The sequence below is a fragment of the Delphinus delphis genome, chromosome 1 (assembly GCF_949987515.2).
Source record: "Delphinus delphis chromosome 1, mDelDel1.2, whole genome shotgun sequence".
Lineage (NCBI taxonomy): Eukaryota > Metazoa > Chordata > Mammalia > Artiodactyla > Delphinidae > Delphinus > Delphinus delphis.
This window is the reverse complement of record NC_082683.1, coordinates 141,573,572-141,597,897: the sequence shown is the minus strand read 5'-3', so window position 1 is coordinate 141,597,897 and position 24,326 is coordinate 141,573,572. Positions and strand designations below refer to the sequence as shown.

The window sequence follows — 24,326 nt, the reverse complement described above, 5'->3', positions numbered from 1 at the left end:
CATTGTCTCATCCACCTTCAGATGTGTTATTTCAGTCCTATTCTCTTCCTGCCTTAGAAGGAAAAAGCAGCAAACCCTGGATTTATCTGGATTATTTAACACAGAAGAACACAGAGAAGCAAGCCTCATAAGAGGTGGTACTTCTGTTCTTTTTCTCTTCTTTTTTTCTGAACTCTTCACATCTTAGAGAAGAGTTAGTTATTCCCACAGTTAGAGTTGAGAACAGGTTATTCATCTGGGATGTAATGTTCATTAAAATAAATCAAGTCAGAGCTTTTCAGCATTATGCACTTTGCCTTTCAGTTACCCTTAAGAGCATGTGGCTCTGTAGTTAAGGTCAGAGAACACTCAAAAGTTCCACCAACCTTGGCTGCTTATTCACTGAGTGATGCTCGGAGGACAGGAGCAAGTTCAAGGACAAAGTGCCTTTTTGGTTGTTTTTATTTTTATATTAAAATCTTTGGCTCTATTGCAATCATAAGATCACTTCTCCATTATTTACTAAGAACCACCCCCAAATATTAAGGACTATAGCAAGTTACTGCACTTAATATAAATACCACATATCTAAAGTCAATTCTCACAGGAAGAGTGATCATACTACTTATAAGCCCATTTGTAGTACATTAATTAAAGTACAATTGTATTTTTGTTTTGCATATAAAGCTTAATTAAATAAACTGTCTGCAATAACTAAGGATGGCTTGTCAGAAAAATCCTATGGTAAGTTTTTTACATGCAAGTATTCTTCAGATAAATTGATTGTTGAGAAAGTCATTTATGCTGTTCCGTTAACTCGCCCTCAAATAAATGTGTGATACTTCACACACAGAGAAGACGTAGCAGGTAGGTAGTGTGCTGATAATCTACAGGACCCTTCTCCCCAGCCTCAGCTAGGCTGGCCCCAAATTCAAATTTAGCATCTCCCTGCTCCATCCCCCCGCCAGTCAAAATAACCATAACAAATTTAGTGTTGATTGAGCTACAGATGGCAAGACATTTAGGAGATACTGAATGCATGTTTTGTTTCGTTTACTTTAAATCAAATTTATTCATTAAAGAAAACATATGTTTCTATGGTATAAATATTATAACAAATGAATACTGCTGGTCCTCAATTGAGTTCGTCTACTTTTTCAAGTTTTCTAAATATTATTTTTAATTTATTGTGGGCTAGTGAGTTAGATTTAAAGAAAATCATTGGTGATAATTTATTAGATGTGATTTGAAACACTTTTTCCATCTTTTTTGGTATGAATAAGCTGTGAGAAGTATTTAAGAGGTAAATGAACTGACAAGCGTGAATTTAAGGGTTATACTGCGTTAAACTGTTGTTGAATCTAATCTTCAAAAAGCTACCCTTATTGATAAAAGGAGTACAGATCTTCCTCAAATTACAATGGGGTTATGTCCCAATAAACCCACTGTAAACTGAAAATTCTGTAAGATGCACATGCATTGAATACATCTAATCTACTGAACACCACAGCTTAGCCTAGCCTACTTTAGAACAATTACAGTCTTTATGATGATTTAATTTTCTCTCAACATATGTGTTAATGAAATTTACCAATATAGTGTAATTATTATCAATGTAAGCATGTTTTTACAATACCTAGTTCTTCTTCCATTGTGGAACCTTTACTTTGAGAGCCAGAAACTCCCAAGACTCTGTTGAACAATATAGAAAAGGCACTCCCCCAGACACCTAAAATAAAGCAAAAACAGTATAACTTAGAATGCACAAGGATTTAAAACAGTCAAACAAACTCATGGTAGATTTTTATCACTTACCCATTAAGAAATGCAAGGGATTTTCTTCATACTTCTTTACAACTGTTCCCATAAAAAATTTACTTCCAAATAAGTCAGGAGCCATAAAAGTACCATATTTAGCCATGCCAATCTCATATGGACTAAATTCAACCCAATCTGAAATCATTTTAAAAAATGCAATCCATTAATAGGGAAATACTACAGAGATGTGCACAAAGATTACTTCAACATTGTCATGATTATTCTCATTCATTTATTTAAAATATTTTTAAAAAATTAACCAAATGCCTATTATGCATATGGCATTGTATAGGAGAAGTTGGGAGGGGAAAGCTTACCGATGAATAAAATGAGAACACAAAGGATCCCTTAAGTTGCACAAATTGAATATCTTTTCACATTTAAAAACTCAGACATCTTTTATAAAGTCCATCTTAATTCTAAAGAAGGGAAAACTTTAGACTCAGTTTTAAAAATGCTGGCTCAGATGTTTAAAATCTGTGCAATTTGGGGTAGATTACTTGTATTCTCTGTGTTTTAGTTCCTTAATCTGTAAAATGTGAATAAAATCAGTAGATAGTTTGTAGAATTGTTGTGAAGATCTAACGAGTTAAGAAACTTAAAGAACTTAGAAGAGGACATAGCACATTCTAATCACTCAATAAACAGTAGCCACTATTATATTTCATGTATTCCTGTGGCTATAACTATGCCTAATAATCATCTGAATCTTAATCTATCCAAAAAAGAATTCCTGGTTTTTGACTCCATTTCCTTGCCATTCTCTGTCTTCCCCTGTTTGGTAAATGGTACTACTTTTCATATATTCATACCACTATCCATACGTTAGAATTATTCTTCATGGTCCTCTTTCTCTTATACCTCAAATACAAAAAATCAAGTTCTGTAGGCTCTATCATCAGATGTGGTTAGAAACGGGCTACTTATCCATTTGTTCACCATGACCATACTGGTACAAGCTGCCATACTCTCTCCTGGATCTCCACAATAGCCTCTTAAAACTTTCTCTATTCCCCTACTATCTTGTTGATACCCTGTAGCCAGATGGATTTTTAAAAATATAAATCACACCACACCAGTGCCAGATGAAAGCTTTCCAATGGCTTCCCATTACACTGAAAATAAAAACATGGCCAAGAAGCCCTCATGATGGTCTGGCTCATGCTCCTTGTCTGACTACATGTCTTAACCAATCTCCTATCACATTTTGTCTTACTTATTCCACTTCAGCCACACACCTTCTTAATGTTCCTCCAAGAGACCAAGCTCATTCCTGTCTCACAGCCCTTATGCTTGCTATTCCCTTCTGTAACCATAAGGCTTGCTCCTTCCTAACTTTAGTTCAAAGTCTTTGTTGACCATCTTCTATGGAGTCCCACTACCATGCACCCCTGCCTAACCCCAAACTCTCTGTCTGCCTTTATTTTTTTTTCAGTTTTTCCTTTTCTAAAATTATTGCATGTCTATAACCCTTTATCCAACAATCCAAAATCCAAATAACTCCAAAATCCACACTTTTTTTTGCTATTCGTTTGGTAGTAAAAGCCGACCTGAACTCATTTTGCAGAAAAACCAGTCTTGAAAAGATGTGAGGCTTAATCTTTAGATATCCCATGGAGTGTGAATATAAATACATTCCATTGGAGAAACCACTCTACTTGATTGTAAGACCCCAATGGGGGTATTACGTAATATGTAGTATATTTCTTAACTTCAAAATCTAAAATATTCTGAATTTTAAAACATCTGTCCTCAAAGTTTTGGAAAAGGAATTGTGGATATGCATATATTTATTATTTACTCAATAGTATAGGTTAGAACATTCTACTTTTGTGAAACAAGTTATAAAATCACAATTGTGATGAGAACACATTATAATTCATGTCACATCAAAGCCAAATGGTGCATATACCCTTCATGACAAAGTGGTGTGTTTTATAATGACTTACATGGAGTTGGTGAGACATGACTAGCAATGAATCAGAGGCCATGAGGAAAATTTCTATATCACTGTGAGTAATTTCTTATCTCTGAATTTCACACCCCTCTCCAGGGTACTAAAGGGTAAAGACCTCCTGGTTCCTACTCCTTTAGCAATCTCTTCTTGATTAATGTTGAGGTTTGTGTACACAGTAATGAGAGACATTCTCAAGAGGCAGATTTGCTCTCTAATCCTCACTGAAGAACTCACTATGGTACTTTGACTACTATTTCTCTGCTGCTGATTCCTACATTTCAAACTTGACCCTCCCTCCGGAGCCTCCATCTACTCATTTCCATCTTCCTGTTGTGCACTTACGTCTGAGTATGCTGTCATCACATCCTGCTCCACTTGCCTGGAAAGGAGCTCATCACCTTGCTTCCCAGTCAAGCTTACCTGCTTCTGTAAATCACGCTATTACTGCCCAGAAAAAAAATTTTTCTTAACTGAAATCACTCTTAAACCCACTCACATCAAATCCATCCATCGCACATTTCATTGGTAACCTTTAAGCTTTTCACATTCATCTTCTCCTCTCTTTCCTTATCAGTTTCTCTCTAGTTCCAGGACCTTATTTAAAGAAACACAGTAATATCACTGCTTCCAGTTTCTTTCTTACCAATCTACCCATATGAATCACCGAAATACTTTTTTTCAAAAACACTATTTAAATAATTTTATTGCCTTACCAAAAACCATTAAGTATTTCCCATTATCATAACTGAATAGAAACATTTCTGTCTGGAATTCAAAGCTTTCTATAACTTGGCACTAATGGTTTTCCCAAATACACCACTACTCTTCACCAGTTCACGCATGAGACCAAGGCTAATGTCTCTTTACTGCTCCCCAAAATGTACCTTTGGCTTACCTTCTGAACATTTTCTTACACTGTTCACACAAAGTTGACTTTTCACCCCCAACTGATAGATCTTTCCAAGTTTAACTTAAATCTGAGTTCCATCACCCTCATGAAGTCCTTCTTATGACTATACTAAATCTCTAATATCTTACAATTTATGTCAGTTCTATATACTCTAACAGATAGTAGTATTCTATGTGTATGGCTTACTAATGTTTCATGTTTTATTTTTGTCTTGTTAATGAGACTATAGACTTCTTGAGGAAGTACTATATTTTTACTTCTATAGCATCTGTTAAAGAACTTAACATGATGTTAAGTCTAGAAATTGTGCTCAGTAAATGCAATTTACTGACCAATGGAAACTTTAAAATGAAAGTTTGAAATCCTACTAGAAATGTAGTGAAGTGGAGGAGCCAAAAATATGTAACCATTTAAACAACTAATATTTATGTGTTTAAAGCCTTCAAAAGGGGAAAGTGTTTAAAACTTTTCTAAGAGGGAAGAAAAACATTCTCTGGTATTGTTGAAGTAAAGCTGATAAAACTTCTGTAAGGTAGTTTGGATCTTTGACTGTTTATAATATAATTCAAATAATATTTTAACTTTTTTTCTTGAATGTCCATTTTAATCTAAGCAAATTTAAAGGCATAAAGTATAGACATGTCTCCTTTTTTTTTTTTCCCCAATAACTCAAGCTACTCAAACACTCATAACATGCCCCTTTGAATGTCTTATCTGGGTACAAGATCAACATAACTAACGTTTGATGGTTTTGTCCAACTCTGTTGGAAGAAACAGCTTGAACCTCCTCATCACAGAAACTTAACAATGAAGGTTAATGGGGTTTCTCTCATGTCAGTAACAATATTGAAATTAGGCAGTTGGCCCAAATCAGACACATCCAAGTTGAAAGACTACTAACTGCACATAAAACAGCCATTTCTCACTCTAGATGAATCTAAAATATTCACTCGCTGGAAATATTATTTATTCTTTAATTATTGTAGTCAGATTTTCTCTTGAGAATGGCTGCTGACTAAAACTTCAGAATAAAAAGAGACAACTGTGAAAATGCCATTAACAACCGTAACAGTAACAATAAAACTATTATATTTTTATGTCCCTTTATCATAGTCAGTATTATCCCTATCTCATGCAATTGGCTTAATAGCTCTGTAAGATAAATCTGATGTTTATTAATACCCTTCTTTTTAATAATGAGGAAAATAAGAATCAGAGAGATTAAATGACCCATCCAAGGTATTTCAGCTTAGAAGTAAGACAAGGCTTCCAAATTAGTTTAATGCTTGTTTAACTAAATCATAATGCTTCTGGGGTAAAAGAAGCCTTGTTTGGCTATGCACAAATTTGACTGGCGTGCTAGTGGTATTTACCAACCAATTTCCAAGCATTCCAAGACCTCATAAGACAATAGCTATGGGAAAGCAAAAATAAAACAAAACAAAACCAACACTAACAAAAAAACAATTTATCATGGCCCTTACTTTTCTTAACTCTCCCTATGAACTCCATCACAAAGTGTGGTTCCTCATTGCTGCTGAGTACGCCATGGTTATCCGACACTCTTACTGCATGCCTGAAACCCCCATCCAAGAATTAAATTTGCCTTTCATATACAAATTCTATTCATCTTCAGATCTTTGACTCTTCTCATACAGCTTTCATAGAACACTCCACATTGTTAAGATTTACTGAAACTTGATTTGGGCCTGCAATTGTTTTAAGTACTTTACATACTTTATCTCATTTATTTAGCAAAATACTATAAGGAGAGTCTCATCCTCATTTAACAGGTGAGAAAACTGAGGCTAAAAGGTGTCACACAACTTGGTCAAGGAAACAGTGCATAGTAACATTCTGTTCTCTCTTGTGCTTTAACTTCTTTAATAACTATTGCAAATTTCTCAAACATATTATCAGGTCTTATAGAAAAAGGGCGATATACTGTGGAGGGAAGGGGAGTTCATGCTCAGCACCTGGCATACTACCTTCTACATCATCAGTAATCAGAGAAGCCAATATTTTTATAAAAAGAACAAAGTATTTCAAGACCAATTCTCAGCTCTGCTACTTACTTTCTATGTGGAAATGGGCAAATCACTGAACCTTTCTGAGGTTTTATTTTTTTTTTTTCCTGTGAAGCAGAGCTAAAAATACCTCCTTCCCTCCCTGGGTTGTAGTAAATATTGAATAAGACAATAAATATGATAAGTGCTTTCTGAAGCATGAGAAACATTTTAGTCAAGATAATTGATAAACACTTGTTGAATGAATGAATTCCAGGTACACTGCTTTTATAAACTATTCAAAATTCTAGCTTGACAGTAGTCAGTTGAAGAAAAAGTGAGACTTGGTAAAACTGCACAAGAATTCTAGATATAAATCTGGTAATTACATGCCATTCACAATGATTTTTTAAGCTCATGGTGTGACTGATGTCACTGAGATACTTTTCCTAAAAATACAATGAACCCTACTAGCCACAGTCAGAAATTCTATCACACTGCAGACTAGGACTGGCAGTGGCCTGGAGAAGTACGAAGTCACATCCTTTTAGAGCACCCAACAAGAAACAGAGCTACAGAAGAAACAAATGTTTACATCTGAGATTTAACAAAATGAGGCATTTTTTTCACCAGCTGCCACAAGTACAGGCTAGTACTTTTAAGGTGCTGAATTATAAAAATTAGAATAGTGTTTTGAATGATAAACAGATATCATGTTACCCAATTTAATGAACAGATAAATAGCAAACAAAAATATATGCCTTGCCTAAAAGCCCTAGACATAGTATTTTGTTAAAAATCCTTGAGAAATGAATAATTAAAATTGAATATTGATTATATTCATGATTTACTTTTATATCGTCTTTCCCACTAATTTGAATGAAGATATACTAGTAACTAGTTTCATAGGATAGTCTCTACAATCAGAAAATCGTCTAGCTTAAAAAATTCTTATATTTTCAAAAGTTTTTATGTTACAGAAAATATATTAAAATAAGCAACTAAAATTGCTTATGAACTTCCTCTAGAGAAAATCATTAGGAACCACAGTTCAAAGTTTCCAGGAAATGTTTTGCAAGAGGAAATTCCATACCTGCAAACATCAGCTCTGAGACATCGGGTTTGACATGGAGACAGGTGAAAAGAGGCAAAGGGCACTGTCCAGTATTGACTTTTTCCTTCAAACTACTCAAGGTAGTGTTCATTCTCTGTCCACAGAAGAAAGAAAAGGTTTTACATATACAAACAGATACAGATTTAAAAAAACTATGTAAAATAGTACTTCCAATCAAGACACAAAATTTTTGTAATAAAAATAGTCTTACTAAAATAGTCTTATGACTATTTTCAGGACCTCTGATCCTGAAAAACAGCAAAAAGTAAGCTCTATGGAGGTAATTACCTTCATTCTAAAAAGAGCCATACGTCTCAGGACTATATCGACGTTTGGTAGCTAGGGAGCCCAGAAGGAATTGAGCCCCCAGATTCCCTGGCACAAACTCTACCCGCCCTGTTTCATGTTCAGATAAAATGTCGCTCTGTTGTCATGTGTCGAATGGGTTTCTTCCATGTGATTCACTCCTTTTTTTTCTGACTCTCTCCAGGAAAGCTCCATTCTTCTTCTGCTATTTTAAATATTACTTCTATTCACCTCTTTATCTAAAAGAGATTGCTATTTGGGCAGAATGGGCAGTTAAGGGTTAAAATGTGTATTTTTCCAAAGAAAAGGAATAAAAAAGTATTTCCCTATACATCAAAACTGACACGTAGGGAGTTCCCTGGCAGTCCAGCGTTTAGGACGCTGCGCTCTCACTGCCGAGGGCTCGCGTTCAATCCCTGGTCGTGGAACTAAGATCCCGCAAGTCGCGCGCTGTGGCCAAAAAAACCAAAAACCAAAAACAACAACAAAACTGACACATAGTTAGAATAAATTAGTAAGCTGGTAAGAACTAATGTAACGTAGGATGAAACGTATTATAGAAGAGTTACGTCTGGCAGGGAGTATGTACTCAGTACATGTTGATAGGATAAGGTGAGTCAATTGACTTTTACAAAATGTATCGTATTCTGTTTTATTTAAAACATTACGATATACATCGTTTTCTTGTATTAAAAGGATTGTAGACTGAGCCAAGGCTTACATTGTGAATTAGTGTTTCTCCTATTAACATCCCAAAGATATCAGTAAAGGTGACAGGTTGTCCAGAGCTTTTCTTCTTCCATAAAGACTCAATGTATCTTTTAATTTTCTGTGGTGTGAGAAGTAAAAGAGGGTTGTGGCTAACACTTTTCATTAGTTCTTCATTAATCTCCTCTGGTCCTTTCTCTGGAAAATCAGGGTGAGAATATAAAGTTGACATGTACCTGTAAAGAAGACAAAAGACAATCAGTAACGATAAAGGGCATCACACAGTAAGTAGTCTCCAAAGAAAGCAGTCATCTTTGTCATCAGAAAATGAAAGAATAATAGAAATAGTTGGTTAACTAATTTTCTGATTGAAGACATTAACTCATTTAAGGAAAGGATGCAACAATTAGAATACAGCTGGTCTACAACGGAAGTAAAGAAGAGGCCTCAGAGGAAACACTGGACTTCTGCACAGTCCAGAGGAGAGGATGCCCTATTGGGCCAACTCTTCACTGTCTAGTCTCCAGGAATGGGTATCCCTAACAGACCATGAGAGACTGATGACACAACACACTGAGAGCCATGTAAATAAATTGACTTGCTGGATATAATACTAGCCAAGCAATCTGATAATTTGACTTTCCATTATGATTATCTATAGGTAGAAAATGTGCTGTCCAAACAATTGTGAATGCCTAATTCTCCTGACAATTGTGTGTGTGTGTCCATTGGCCTAGATAGAATCCCAAGCTTTGCCAACTGTAGGTCTCAGAATTTCTGAGCATACAGATCTAATGGTGAAATCATGGAGAGGAGTAGGTCTGAAAGATAAATGCTTTCTTGTGAAGATTCTTGGCCAACAGCCATTTGGCCGCCTCTAGTGATGCTGGAAATCACCATATGCCTTGGTATGTGATATTTAGACGGTAAACATTAAGTTATGATCCTCTGGGAACCAATATCTCTAATATTGTAGCTCTCAAACTAAATATTAATTATTAGTTTACTTATCTGTCTCCCCTAATTAGTTGTGACCATCTGCAGGGAAAACTTTGCTTATTTATCTTTTTTAGTCTCAATGATTAGCAAATTCCTAGTATACGACAAGCACAGTATATTGAACTGTTGAACTGAGAGCACAAAATAATGAAAGAAATACTCTACAACTTCACCCAACCAAAGAGAATGTAGCACATATTTAAATCTCCTGTCTTCTTGACATTCATATCAAAATACCACCATAGTGATTTATCTTCCCTTCATGGAGGGGAGAAAACTAACTGTTATTGAGTCTTGGTATGTTCTAGGCCTGTGCTGGCTAATTGCTCATAAGTTGTTGTCTTGAAGACTTGTGATAGCTTTCAATTCTTCTATTTTAAAGATAAGCAGAGGATTGATGAATTTAAATAACATGTTCATGGAAGCAACCTAAGTGTCCATCAACAGATGAATGGATAAAGAAGATGTGGCACATATATAAAATGGAATATTACTCAGCCATAAAAAGAAATGAAATTGAGTTATTTGTAGTGAGGTGGATGGACCTAGAGTCTGTCATACAGAGTGAAGTAAGTCAGAAAGAGAAAAACAAATACTGTATGCTAACACATATATATGGAATCTAAGAAAAAAAAAAAAGGTCATGAAGAACCTAGGGGCAAGACGGGAATGAAGACACAGACGTACTAGAGAATGGACTTGAGGATATGAGGAGGTGGAAGGGTAAGCTGGGACGAAGTGAGAGACTGGCATGGACATATATACACTATCAAACGTAAGATAGATAGCTACTGGGAGGCAGCCACATAGCACAGGGAGATCAGCTCAGTGCTTTGTGACCACCTAGAGGGGTGGGATAGGGAGGGTGGGAGGGAGGGAGATGCAAGAGGGAAGAGATATGGGAACATATGTATATGTATAACTGATTCACTTTGTTATAAAGCAAGACTAACACACCATTGTAAAGCAATTATACTCCAATAAAGATGTTAAAAAAAAAACTATCACAGAAAAAAAAAATAACATGTTTACAGTTCCCCAATTATAATAGAACTCGAATTTAAAATCTGTCCTCTCCCCTGATAGCCTTTATTTTTTAAAAATCTTTAAAGTAAGATTTCAGTTCTTAGAGATCAAACTACTCCCACTACACATTAAATTAGAATTACTTGTTGGATTCAGACTTCTTTAGAGACAAACTGAGAATAATTAAAACTTAACAAATGAAGAGTGATGACAGACCTAAAATGGAACACATGCTCTGCAAAAAAAAAGTAAACATTCTTAAAAGATCTTTATTATATAAACTGGATTCTTAACATTTCTCACAACATGAGATAATGATAAATCAGATAGACTTATTCTGAACTCAAGCCTGGTATAATCACCAATATCTATTAAAATTACAGCTGAGATTGCTAGAAAGATGCAGAGTCCATCCATTCCTATAGTTATTCCAAGGTCTACCACACGATTCATCTAGATGAACAAAGATCTGATTCTGGACCTCATCATGCTTTTCAATAAATGCACACATTGGTGTAATGATATTGGTTTACATTTAAGGATACAATAAAAATGGGAAAATAAAACTTCTTTTTGAGTCTCTAAGTAATCAATTCTGGAACTATTCAGGATATATTTCATTCTTTATGAGAACATTAAGAAATTCTTTACTGGTCTTAGTATCAAGAATAATTTCTATATCCATGGATCATTGGCTGGCCCTTAACTTATTAAAAATGTGCATTATATAACTGTGCATAGTTTGGATTTTGCCTTGAATTCTAGAAACCTGAAACCAAAGTCTGTGTCTCATGCCTCCCAAAGCTACAGGTTATAGAATGAACTTTTAATCTAGTTTCTAGTTTTATACATATATATATTACACACACACAAACATATACTTTTTTCCACTTCTATCTTTATTGTATGCAATCCAGTTTTACTTTATTATTAAGATACATCAAATCATTTCCTTAATGAAGCAGCATAAAAATAAGGAAAAGAATCAAACAAACAATGTCAGCAGAAATCAATTTAGCCACAGAATTTCTTTTTTTAGGGTAGGTAAAGAGGAAATGATATGATCATTCTGCTATTGGAAGTTGTCATTTCTAACTGTTCAGCAGAATGATGTAATTACTCACATCTCATTCACGTTATTTAAGACTTCTCTTCTCCATCTATATTTAGTTGGTCTTTAAAATGAATCAACGTATGATTCTAACAAGTACCTCAGCCTCACGGATTTCCTCCAGCAGGATCTGGAGGCTCCTCTTTTCTCTTCCTTTCCTCCCAATGTTTGCCATTGGATCAAGACTCAGAAAATCCTTCCTCTGAGGTTCAGAGATTGCTCAAAACCTAGGAATCTGTGCCACAGTTTCAGAGGCAGATCATTTTAAGAGGTCAAGTGTATATGCATGTCAGTCCAATTCTTTCTTTTCTGCTCCATGTAGAACGGTTGCAGTCCATTTCTGCTCTCTAAAGGTTGAAGTAAACTCATTCACTTGGGAAGTCTCTCTCTCCCCCTTTCTCTTTTTCTTTCCCTCCCATGAAACCATTGGCTCGAGTATACAAGCCCTATGGAAAGACAGAAGGACCTAGAATACCTCAACCATTTGCATTGGGGCTAATGTTCTCTGCTTGTTCAGCATTTATGAGCCCATTTTCCTTAGAAGTAACAAGTGTGAGTTGGACAGACGTTTCATGACATCATTATGGTGACATCTAAGACTTGGATTTTGGCTTTGGTGACAGCTAAAGATGGAACAGCAGGCAATGGTCAATTTTCCTTAAATTGCTTTTTTTGCTTTTTGTTTGTTTCTTTGTTTCTTTGATTGCACCAAGGCAGAATTCAGCTATCATGAGCTTCTGTGGACATATTACCATCTAAAGCACACAAGCATCAACTCCGTAGTTAAGCCTTAATTTTCATCTCTTCGCCAATAAGTGACTCCCAATTATACCAATCAAGTTTCAAAAACTAAGTGTCTTAGACATAGCAGGGCCTCTATAAATAATTATTGAATGAAAGGGTCTTCAATTTATTTCTCTATAAATCTGAAAATACTCACCTCTAATTTTTCAATATATTTATATGATGGGACACCTCATTCTCTCCATATGAATGCATTTTAGGCTAAGTACAAAGTTTAAAAAAAAAAACTTTAAATTATGCCAGAGAACAAGGAATTCTCGGTTCACTTCCTGCCTCTAAATCACAGAGTCAAAGTTTTAAAATATCAGTGTCTGGCTCCCCAGGACCTTCCTAATCAGAATCTTCAGGGGTAAACATTTAGAATTTCTCTGCTTAAAAAAGTGCCAGAAGTGATTCTCATATGCAATCAAGGTTTGGAATGTCTTAACAAGACCCTCGACCTTGTGAAGCAAATATCCTGAAATCCTAAATAAATTCCTAGATTAATTTTTCCCCAAAGTGCAGTTACTTATGCAAGTCTTCATTTAGTCATTAAACACGTGACAAGTGGGAGAGGTTCGTTAGCACAGTCCTCACCTCAAACAACATATTTTCTCTAACATAATCTTGATCTTTTAGCCTATCATTTCTTACAGGCCAGCTCCTATTAAAATTGGTTTATTTTTCAATGTCCCACGAATTCTTCAGATGTTAAACTGAAAGTTTTCATTCTTGAATTCTTTTTTATAGCTTAATGAATTGGGTCCCATTGCCTATAGACACAGAGCTGCTCTCATTTCTCTTTAGACGGTAATGTCATACAAACACAGCAGTTGAAATCCAATAGCCCTGTGACACCACAAATGAGCAGCTGTGCTGAGGAAGAGAGCTGTGCTCACTGAGCAAAAGAACACAGGATTACTGTCACTAGTTCACTCAGGCCAGTTCTCCTGCTTGGCTAATTCTTACATTTAATGAATAACAACTATCATCCAAAAATAATTTCAGAAATAATTATCATAAAGATAGTAGCAATTATAAGAAAAGCTTTGGGCTTCCCTGGTGGCGCAGTGGTTGAGAGTCCACCTGCCGATGCAGGGGATGCGGGTTCATGCCCCAGTCCAGGAAGATCCCACATGCCGCGGAGTAGCTGGGCCCGTGAGCCATGGCTGCTGAGCCTGCGCGTCCGGAGCCTGTGCTCCGCAACGGGAGAGGCCACAACAGTGAGAGGCCCGCGTACAGCAAAAAAAAAAAAAAAAAAAAAAAGCTTTGTCTTACATAAAATTCTCTTTTGTGATCACAGAAAACTTTACGGGAGGTCCAAGCCTTCTCCAGATATTTCCATATTACCTAATTTGTGCCAGGTAATGGTCATGTATCAGCAGAATATAAAAACTTATACAACAGAAGAGTGTACTTTCTTTTTCCAAGTGTTTCTGACTTCCTTCCTTTGAACTTTCTACCTTCTCACCTATAGTGTTTGAGAGAAAATTGTTAATATGAATCATCCTGACCACCTTTTATTTTGTCTCAGGAAGTGTCTCTTTTCTCCATGGTTAATAGCTTCACTTGTGCTTTTTATCTTGTCCTGTCCTGTCTCTGCCCGAATCTCTTTGTATCCAAGATCCATCTATTTCTTTATCTTCTATCTATCCCTCTACACTATTTCCATCACCTCAGACTTCTACAAAAATGCTCTAGTCTTTTATATTCTGAAAACAAAATAAAACATTTCCTGGGTCCTATATTCCCTGTCTTGAAATAATAGATGGCTCCTACTAAGGTTCACATTCCCACCTTTCTTTCTTTCATCTCCTATTCATTTCTTATTTGTAATTTCATGATCAAAAGTGCCCTTCATTTACTTTATCTAGTAATTTTCACTAAAACCATGAAATCTCCAAACCCAGTTCTAAGCGAAGCTTCTCATAGATTTTTCCTCTATTAAAATACCCACTACTTTGTGAAGCACTCCCACACTTGACCTCTGCAAACTCATCTTCCCTTGATTCTCTTCTCTGATGGCTACTTTGCATTGTCCATTAGGGTTTTCTTTCTCCCTCCCTCCCTTCCTTCCTTCCTTCCTCTCTCTCTCTCTCTCTCTCTTTCTCTCTTTCTTTCTTCCAGTAAGTTTTTAGATGTTTTGAAGAACTACAAATTAAATTATTGATGGTAATAACTGAAGTGGTAGAAATTGGTAAAATTACCAAGGGAGGATGTGTCGATATAATAGAACAAAAGGCAGGTCCTGGAGGGAAGCTCATTTTAAGGAAAAAAAGTAGTGGAAGTAGAAAAGACAGCTATGAGGAGAGAGCAATCAGAGAGGATGGGGGGGAAAAGGCATGGTAGGAGGGATTTGAAAGAGGGACAACTGAATGTGTGAAATATCTCAACTCCCAACTTCATCCTCCCTGACTCCCCCCAAAAAGTTGAGGAGAATAAGAACTTCAAAAGACACCATTATATTTGGAAATTATATGGCCTCTTGGTGAAAAATGATTGTAGGATTTTAGGAGTACATGGATTTTAAGGAAATAGAATAACTAAGAAAAGGCTTCAGCTCAGTGCTTTGTGACCACCTAAAGGGATGGGATACGGAGGGTGGAATGGAGACTTAAGAGGGAGGGGATATGGGTATATATGTACACGTATAGCTGATTCACTTTGTTATACAGCAGAAACTAACACACCATTGTAAAGCAATTATACTCCAATAAAGATGTTAAAAAAAAAGAGATAGGCTAATTCTAAAGTCAACTTCCTGCAACATTAAAATGTATACATTTAAAAAAAAAAAAGAAAAGGCTAACCTTTGAGGAAATTAGACACTGAAGGATAGAGCAGGAATTGAAGGTGGCCTATAATATTTAAATGATTGGCCTGTAACATCTAAAATTCTCTTAATTACATTTTGTAGGACTTGTTTTCAGAACCCTGAGAGGGGATCTTAGATGTTTTCCCAAATCTATAACCAAAGCAATGACTGCAGCTCTAATTAAACACAAATATACACTATTACACCACTAAAATAGCACTCAAGGCCTGGTCTTTCTTTGTTAGACGAATTTAAGAAAGCAAGCTTCTTGCAATGTATTAGTCAGTGATGGACCACAGGGATCTAAAAACCAGTGAATACAGATAAAGAAAACTACCTGAAGACTAATAATAAAATGCTTGAACAGGTGAATTAATCTAAGGGTCCAAGTTTTTCCATCACATTCATATTACTCATTAAACAGGCAGGTGCATGCTCTTTCCTTCAAAGGAAAGAATAATGATGGGCTACACCTTTCTTTCAGAAAAGACTAATCATTTTGAGAGTACATACAAAGAAGGTGGCAACCATGGTTCTAAGTTTTTGTTTTTCAGTTAAAGAAACTGGTTCACAATATTTAAGAAACTATAGACTCTTTAAATATGAATCTCTATGTAGAACAGGGGTCCCCAACCCCCGGGCCGTGGACCTTAGGAACCGGCCATGCAGCAGGAGGTGAGCACTAGGCGAGCGAGTGAAGCTTCATCTGCCTCTCCCCATCGCTGGCATTACCTCCTGAACCATCTCCCCACCAATGGAAAAATTGTCTTCCATGAAACCGGTCCCTAACCTTTTGGGCACCACTGATGTAGAATATATAGCTGTCCAAGAGAAGGTTCTGGTTTAGTTGAAAGAACCTAGAGTAGGGGATCGAAATCCTAAGTCTATATGTTGGCTCTGCTACTGATCTTGGACAAATCACTTGCCTTCTGAATCATATGTTCTATACTTGAAAGATGAAGAAACTCATAGCCATCTCACAGGATGAGAAGACACAGAAATTTTAAAATATAGACATATAAATATATATTATTATATATATTGTAATTATATGATATATACTTATATAATACATATGTTATATATTTATGTATAATAAAATATTATAAAAGATAAGTTTTATCATGGCTGAGTGACTAAAAGGCCTTACAAGCCAATATCAGAAGTTCTATAATAAGGTGATACTTTTATTTGAGACATCTAAGCAAGGACTAAATATATGATTTTCAACATACTTATTATGTGAGGTAAGCAAACCAAAAAGTACATAGTATTGTCTTTGAAAACGTTTTATAAATATATTCTTGAAAAGGCAAATCTATAGCATACAAATATTATACATGCAGATGCTTTTACTCTGTCTCTAAATTTAGCTGAGCTTAGATACATTTAAAGGATTAATTTCATAATTAGATATAAATCAGTGAAATTTATTGCATTTCTTCATTCAAAAGTTGTTTCCTTCTTCTGTATACTGAGGTATCTTGCATTTCATTCTATCTGCCTTAAAGAAGAAAATGAATACCTAGCGAATCATGTACTTAGACATAATCGCTGCAAGATTACAAATCAGTAAATTATAGGAAGATTAAATTAATTATGGGTGGAGTATGTTATTCCACTTCTGAGATATTTCTATAGAATTATTTCAATTGACCTATTTTTTTGTTTTATGTTTAACTACATTTTAAGTCACGAATGGGCTTAAAGGGAGCAAACTTATGACAACAGTCATCATTAAGTATGAATTTGCCTTAAAAAATATTTTTAAGAACAAATTACTGCATCAAGCTGGAATATTTCAGTAATTTGAAGTTAATGTCAGTTTTCTAAACCCTCATTTCTTTTCTAAGTTTCAGGTAGATAAATGCTAAGCATTTAGGATGATAAAACTAAGGTTTAAAATGTATACTAACCACGTAGATCCAGAAAGACCAGCAATGTAGGTAGCGCAATCTAAAATTCCTGATTCATACAATGCCTTCATCACACCGGAGAATCCTACCATGGCTCGGAAACCCCCACCTGAGCCCAGTATGGCCACCACAGGCACCTGGAATGATGAAACACAGAGATCATTTGTAAAGTAAAATCATAAAATATGTCATTTTCATTTCAGTTTTTCTATGTCCCACATTTGGTAACAAAGAATTGTAAGTTCACTCATACCTTGATAATATCTAATTGTTAAAAAGAAGAAAACAGGGCTTCCCTGGTGGCGCAGTGCTTGAGAGTCCGGCTGCCGATGCAGGGGACACGGGTTTGTGCCCCGGTGTGGGAAGATCCCACATGCCACAGAGTGGCTGGGCCCGTGAGCCATGGCCGCTGAGCCTGCGCGTCCGGAGCCTGTGCTCCGCAACGGGAGAGGCCACAACAGTGAGAGGCCCGCGTACCGCAAAAAAAAAAAAAGAAGAAAATAATGTTTCACTTAAGAAAATCAAGAATTAATGTCTATTAGAAAGCAGATATTATTAAAATAGCCAACTAACTCTGATAGCAACAACAATAGCAACAACAATCCTCTATATTTGCTTGACTCCTTGCAGTTTGGGGCTTGCTTTTGGGTGTAGTTTTTTTTTAATTTGATCCTCTCAAAATTGCTATAAAATGAGCAAAAAAGTATTTGCTCATTTTTCAGATGGAAGTTCTGAAAGGCTGCTATTACTTGTATAAGATCTATTAGCTGGTAATCTGCAGTTGAGTAAGCATCTTGCCTTCTTGGTCCAGAATTCTTAGCACTCCTTTATGCTGACCCATTTCAAAAATATGCTGTTATTTAAGCCATCAAAAAGAACTTAATCAACTACAAAAAAACCTACAAAATTTATTTCTTCATTCTTTAATTCATTCATCAATCTGATTAAGTGGTCTCTATGTTTCAAGTATCCCCAGGGTGGATCTGGGGAATATAGTTAATTTAAGTGAGGCAGAAATGTAAAAATAATTATGACAACAAGAAACACAGGAATAGATGATATTCACTGAGCTGTTATTATCTGGTAGGAACTGTTAGTATTTTACAGAAACTGTCTTATTTAATCTTCATAAAATCACTATGAGGTTTCCATTTTACAGAAGAGGAAACCAATGCACTTAAAACCAAGACCTTGAAAACTTTTTCAGGGTCATGCAATCAATAAATAGCAGAGTTGAGTCAAGGGTCAAACCCCAGGCTCCTGGTAGTACACCTTACCAAAGTCAAATGCTACAGGCTGGCAGTACATGAGGTCTAGAAGATGTGGTCAATTTCAGTCAGAGGGATTGGAGTGGTGGAGAAAGTTTCACAGACAAAGAAGAAACCTGAGCTTGATGTTAAAGATGCAGAGTTATTCCGTAGGGAGAGATGAGGGCAGGGAAGGAGGCTGTTCTGGAGATGGGAGAAGCATAAGCCAATGAAGAGTTTTTGCAGTAAAACAGGCTATCTGTAACGTGACTGAAATGCAAGGGTGTTTCTTTGAAGAGGGAGATATTGTCATTTTCCTTGTGGTCTTGAAGCATTATTGCCTAAGAGGGCTGGTTGTTTCCCTATACCCAGCAGTTCTCAAAGTGTGCATAGTTTTTAGGGGGTCCACAAGGTCAAAACTATTTTCATAACAGCAGGAAGATCTTATCTTCCTTTTTTTCATTCTCATTCTCTCATGAGTGTACAAAGGAGTTTTTCAGAGACTACATGATGTGTGATATAGCAACATTTGAATTTAAAAGCAGATATGAGAATACACCTGCATTGTGTTCCCAGCACTTGGATCCTGACTCTTGGGTGTCACTCACCAATGTGATAAATATATATATACACATACACAGAATCATTATTTTAGAACTAAAAAGATGAAAAAGGCTATAGAATTCTTTCATAGAGAAAGGGAAGTCTCTAGAGGTTAGGTCTTATTGGAGGTAGAACAGTGAATAGCAGGACACCTAGCACTAATTTCCAAATTCAGGGCTCTTCTCTGATACTCAGTGGCCATCAAATCAGATGCAAATTGAAGACCTCATTAATGAAAACACAGTCTACCAGTTCAGTGCAATGCAGCAATTTAAATGGCTTTGAACCTGTGTATGTTCAGATGAACAGAATGCTCTCGAACATAGTTTTAAAATTGTAAATAAAGTAAAATATATAAGTTCTTAAAAACTTCTATGGAGAGGGAGGAAAGCTAAGATAGGAAACTAAAGTGGGTTATACAGTGGGCGAATGGAGTATAATATAGTATTAATATTAAGAGTAGTTGTAAGGAAGGCAGATTACAAATTAGGAGAAGGAGGAGGGATTTCGATTAGGCCTTGAATGAAGGCTTGAGTTTATAGGCAATACAATAATAGTGATAATAATAATAATAGTAAACCATTTATTGTTACTATGTGCCAAACACTGGGCCTAAGGTCAGGCCAAGATAGGCACAAATAAGAAAGGGTATGTGATTTTGAGATGAAAAGACCAGCCTTCTTATTGCAGCAGGAGTATACTAGGGAGTTGGGAAAAATAAGACTATGAAGGGCTTTAAGGGGAAAAGAAGTCAGAGGGGATTTTAAGCCTGTTGATTTGGTTACTTGCAACACTAACATTAAACCCAATACAAGTCAGGTAGTTCAGAGTAAAAAAATTCTTAGTAACAGATTACACTGTTTCATTTCAACATATAACACACAACCTGTGCTATTGTTCAGAGAGAGATTTCATAAGAGAAGTTGGAAGATTGAACATAAAACCTCTTTAATCCTGAGAAAACAACTCCCCAGATGTCCTTCTTCATGTGCCAGTAGCCCAACACATACTTATGGATGACTATTTTACGTTAGGAATTTTCTGGAAACAGCCCCTTATTAAACCGGGATTCATGTGTTATGTAACCCATTGTTTTCATTATTGCTTTACACTAATTCTTAAAGAGGGTTTTCAGGTAAGATATTTAAGTCAGAAATTTGGGTTGCTATCAGAGGAAAGAAAGTGTCATACTATTTGTACATAAAACTTGAATAATGAAATAACTGAATGATTGTATAGATTATAATTTATCCTTTATTTATTGCACATGAATTAATCTGTTTTTATGCATCATTTAATTTTCACAACTCTATGATATATATATTATTACCATTTTATATGTATAAATTCTGGTCTATTTCCTGTTTTATTTTTGCTTGCAGGATCTTAGTTCCCCAACCAAGGATTGAATCCGGGACCCAGGAGTGAAAGCCCAGAATCCTAACGACTAGGCCATCAGGGAACTCCCTATTACCATTTTAAAGATAAAGAAACTGAAACACAAAGAAGATAATTTTTCTGCTGTCTCAAATCTAGAAAGTGGTTTCTTGCAGATTTAAAACCAGGTTTGTCAGACTCCAAAGCTTTTAATTCACTCTGCTCCATTCTATCTCTGAAAGCTTCCCCTACAACTAGGGGGACCTAGGTAAAGAAAATCCTCTTTGGACTCTTTACTTATGTGTAAAAATATTGGGTAGAATGAATGAACTTGAAGCTTTTTGCTACTGGTAGCATTCTAGATTCTATAACTCATACAGAATATGAATTGTTAAACTATAAAATTATAAATGTTTATTAACTATAAAAAAGAAAGGGAAATTAGACTTATGAAGAAAATTTATTTCATTTAATCTTCTCATCCTTCATTGGGAGATTGGGATTGACATATATACACTAATATGTATAAAAGAGGTAAGTAATAAGAACCTGCCGTATAAAAAATAAATAAAATTCAAAACCAAAAGATCTTCTCATCCCTCAAAAATCATTATTATTTTCATGTCTCAGAAGAGGAGGTATGGAGTGCACACATATAATACCTTGTTCACATCCAGATTGGTGATAACCAGGATGTGAGCTGAGGTGTCACTGACATAGAATTCATGCTCTTTCCTTTTCCCCATTCAGAAAGAAAAGAGTAATCTTTATCGAGAGAAACCACTTGACATTTAGCTAAATTACATTTCAGATTCATGTATCACTTCAGATGACAGCACAATGTTATGCAATAAACAGACTAACTTTGGATGTTTTAATAGTGATAGTTATTCTGAAATAACTTTCAAAGAATAACTGAGGACTTACAAGGTGCAGGTGTTAGTCCGGGCTTTAAATCTTAAAAAATCAAACAAATTAAAGTTGCCAAGAGTTTTTAGGTTATATTTAGATTTAAGTGCATCAATATTTGTGTATAAATGATATCAATGAATATTTCTCATACTTTTCTCATACGATTACAGGAAATGAATTTTTATTTACCAAATACGCTGTGTTTTGATTAAATTATCTTCCTGCATTGGCTTGCAGATATTATTAATTTCCTCCCTCACAAAAGAAAATTCTAAAGTGCTCAAGGATTTTTTTTTTTATGTTTTCATAGATTTTAAGTTCTGACAATTATATAAAGACTTTTGCCTCCCTGGTTCCTGTATTAGTCAGGGTTCTCCAGAGAAATGGAACCAATAGGTAGGTAGATACATATCTAACTATCTATCTAACTATCTATCTATCTATGGAACTGGATCACACAGGTGTGAAGAATGACAAGTCCAAATTTGCAGTATGGGACAGCAAGCTCCAAACTCTGGAGAGTCAATAATGCAGTTTTAGTCCAAACACCAGCAGGCAGAGACCCAGGAGAGCTGATGCCTCAGATGAAGTCCAAGGGTAGTCTGCTGGAGAATTCCCTCTTGCTTGGTGAGGTTGGTCTTTTTCTTCTATTCAGGCCTTTGACTGATTAGAGTGGGGCCCACCCACATTATAGATGACAACCTGATTAAGTAAATTTCACTGACTTAAATATTAATTGCATCAAAAAACATCCTCCAAGTTGATGCAAACTGACCATCACAAGTCCACCCCTTCTCAACTCGGCGGCCATATACCTCTCCTTCAACCACACTTAATATCCAAAGAAAGACAATAACAAGGTCATACTCCTGGCTAACATGATACAGATATCCGGTGTACAACTGGAAATGCACTAATCCTTTCCCCAGAAAAGGATACAAAGTCCTTAAACAATGCTTATTCTTCACATTGATACTTCATAACTTAAATATGAATCTGTTTTTGTATTTCTGTGTGTACACGCACACACACACGCACATATTCATAACAAACTAAGGAAGAAATACTCATGGCAAACACAGTCTCATTTCCGTAACTGGTCATCTGGTCATAGCTGGTATTTATAGCTACCTTCTTTCACTATCCATTCTGTATTTTCTTTGCCTTCAACAAGCACCTCAGCTGGTGAGTAACCAAACCTTCATTCCTGAAGGGTCTGGGTCATTAGTAGTCCTTCCTGGATTGGGTTCTTATAGTTTTCCATTGACTTAACTCATGGCATGATAATACTAAGAGACACCACAGAGGATCTCTTGTATTCCAGACATCCTCTTCATTACCTCCACCTGAGAGGAGGAGCCCAATCTCCCCTTAATAGTCAGAATCAACCACCCCAGCCAAGAGAGTAGCTCCCTTCTTTGTTGGTTCAGAGGCATGAGAAGCCCAAAAGGTCAGGCAGCAGTATTAAATTACAGTTCAGTAGAATCATTGTTCCACTTCTGTGGAAGCATTCCTTCCTTCACAACTAAGACCTCTAAGTCAGAAGACTATAAGGTCACACAGACAGGAAACGAATATTTTGCTAGTGGGTCACTAGGGGTAATAGTGAGTGGTGCCACTCCCACTTCCACTCCTGGACCCATGAATCCTGGGGATAAACAGCGCCAATACTGGATGCTGAGTCAGAGCATTTACAGCCTCCTGGAAAACCGTGTTCCAGCCCTCCAGGATATTGCCACAGAGCTCGCACTATAACTGAGTCTTCAAAAGGTATTCTACCATTCTATCAAGCTAGTTACTTCATGATGGTGGAGAACATGGTAAGGCTGGTGAATTCCATGACATGGCCCGTTGCCATACTTCATTTGCTGTGAGGTGAGTTCCTTGATCAGAATGCTGTGTGGAATATTGTGACTAAGGCATCTTGTATATCTATAGGTGGTAGTTTTGGCAGAATCCTTGAGTGCAGGGAAGGCAAATCTGCAACCAGAGTAAGTGTTTATTCAGGTAAAAACAAAGCATGCCCCTTCCAGGATGGCAGAAGTCCAGTGTAATCAATCTGCCACCAGGTAGCTGACTGATGACCCATAGGAATGCTACTATATTGGGGACTCAGTGTTGCTGGGGACTCTGATGCTGGCTAATTGAGTACTCAGCAGCTGCTGTAGCCAGCTCAGCCTTGGTGAAGGGAAGACCACGTTGCTGAGCCCTGCAGCTGTCCTCTTTCAAGTGGTGCCTAAATAGTGTGTACAATCACCTCTAACAAGGCCCTTTCTCTCCTTTTGTCAACTGATCATAGGGATCTCCCCCATGAGGCTCTGGGTGGAGGATGGAAAAGAGAAGGCAGTGTAACAGGAATGGGGAACATGGACATTTGGGCCACTTCTTCATGGAACTTATTGGTATCTTCAGGGCCTGTTCAGCCCAATTTCATATACTCTACTTCCATCTGATGACGGAGTGCATCTGTGCACACCCAATTTTATGGCTTGGTGGGTCAGATAACATGATGGTCAGCTCAGGTCACATGATAACTTGGTCACCCATGGTTAAGCATTCAATCTCTACTATGGCCCAGTAAGCAGGCCAAAAGCTATTTTTCAAAGGACGGTAGTTATCCACAGAGGATGGCAAGGCCTAACACCAAAGGTGCCTATGCTGCAATTCACCTACCACAGCATCCCTATCTGCCACACACACTTCAAGCATCAATGGATCTGAATGGTCATATGGCCCAAG

The 24,326-nt window shown here is 36.4% G+C and overlaps 1 protein-coding gene across 3 annotated transcripts in view; it reads right to left on the bottom strand.

Annotated features, from left to right (window-relative positions):
* The window catches only part of PLA2G4A (phospholipase A2 group IVA), a 160,629-nt gene that overhangs the window by 36,721 nt on the left and 99,582 nt on the right, over nt 1-24,326 (bottom strand). For all 3 annotated transcript variants that reach the window (XM_060009905.1, XM_060009917.1, XM_060009910.1), the window contains exons 8-12: nt 17,449-17,585; nt 8,812-9,034; nt 7,764-7,878; nt 1,795-1,932; nt 1,616-1,708 (exon numbers count right to left, since the gene is read on the bottom strand). In XM_060009905.1, the coding sequence (XP_059865888.1) occupies nt 1,616-1,708; nt 1,795-1,932; nt 7,764-7,878; nt 8,812-9,034; nt 17,449-17,585 (706 nt within the window). The remainder of the gene's footprint in view (nt 1-1,615; nt 1,709-1,794; nt 1,933-7,763; nt 7,879-8,811; nt 9,035-17,448; nt 17,586-24,326) is intronic.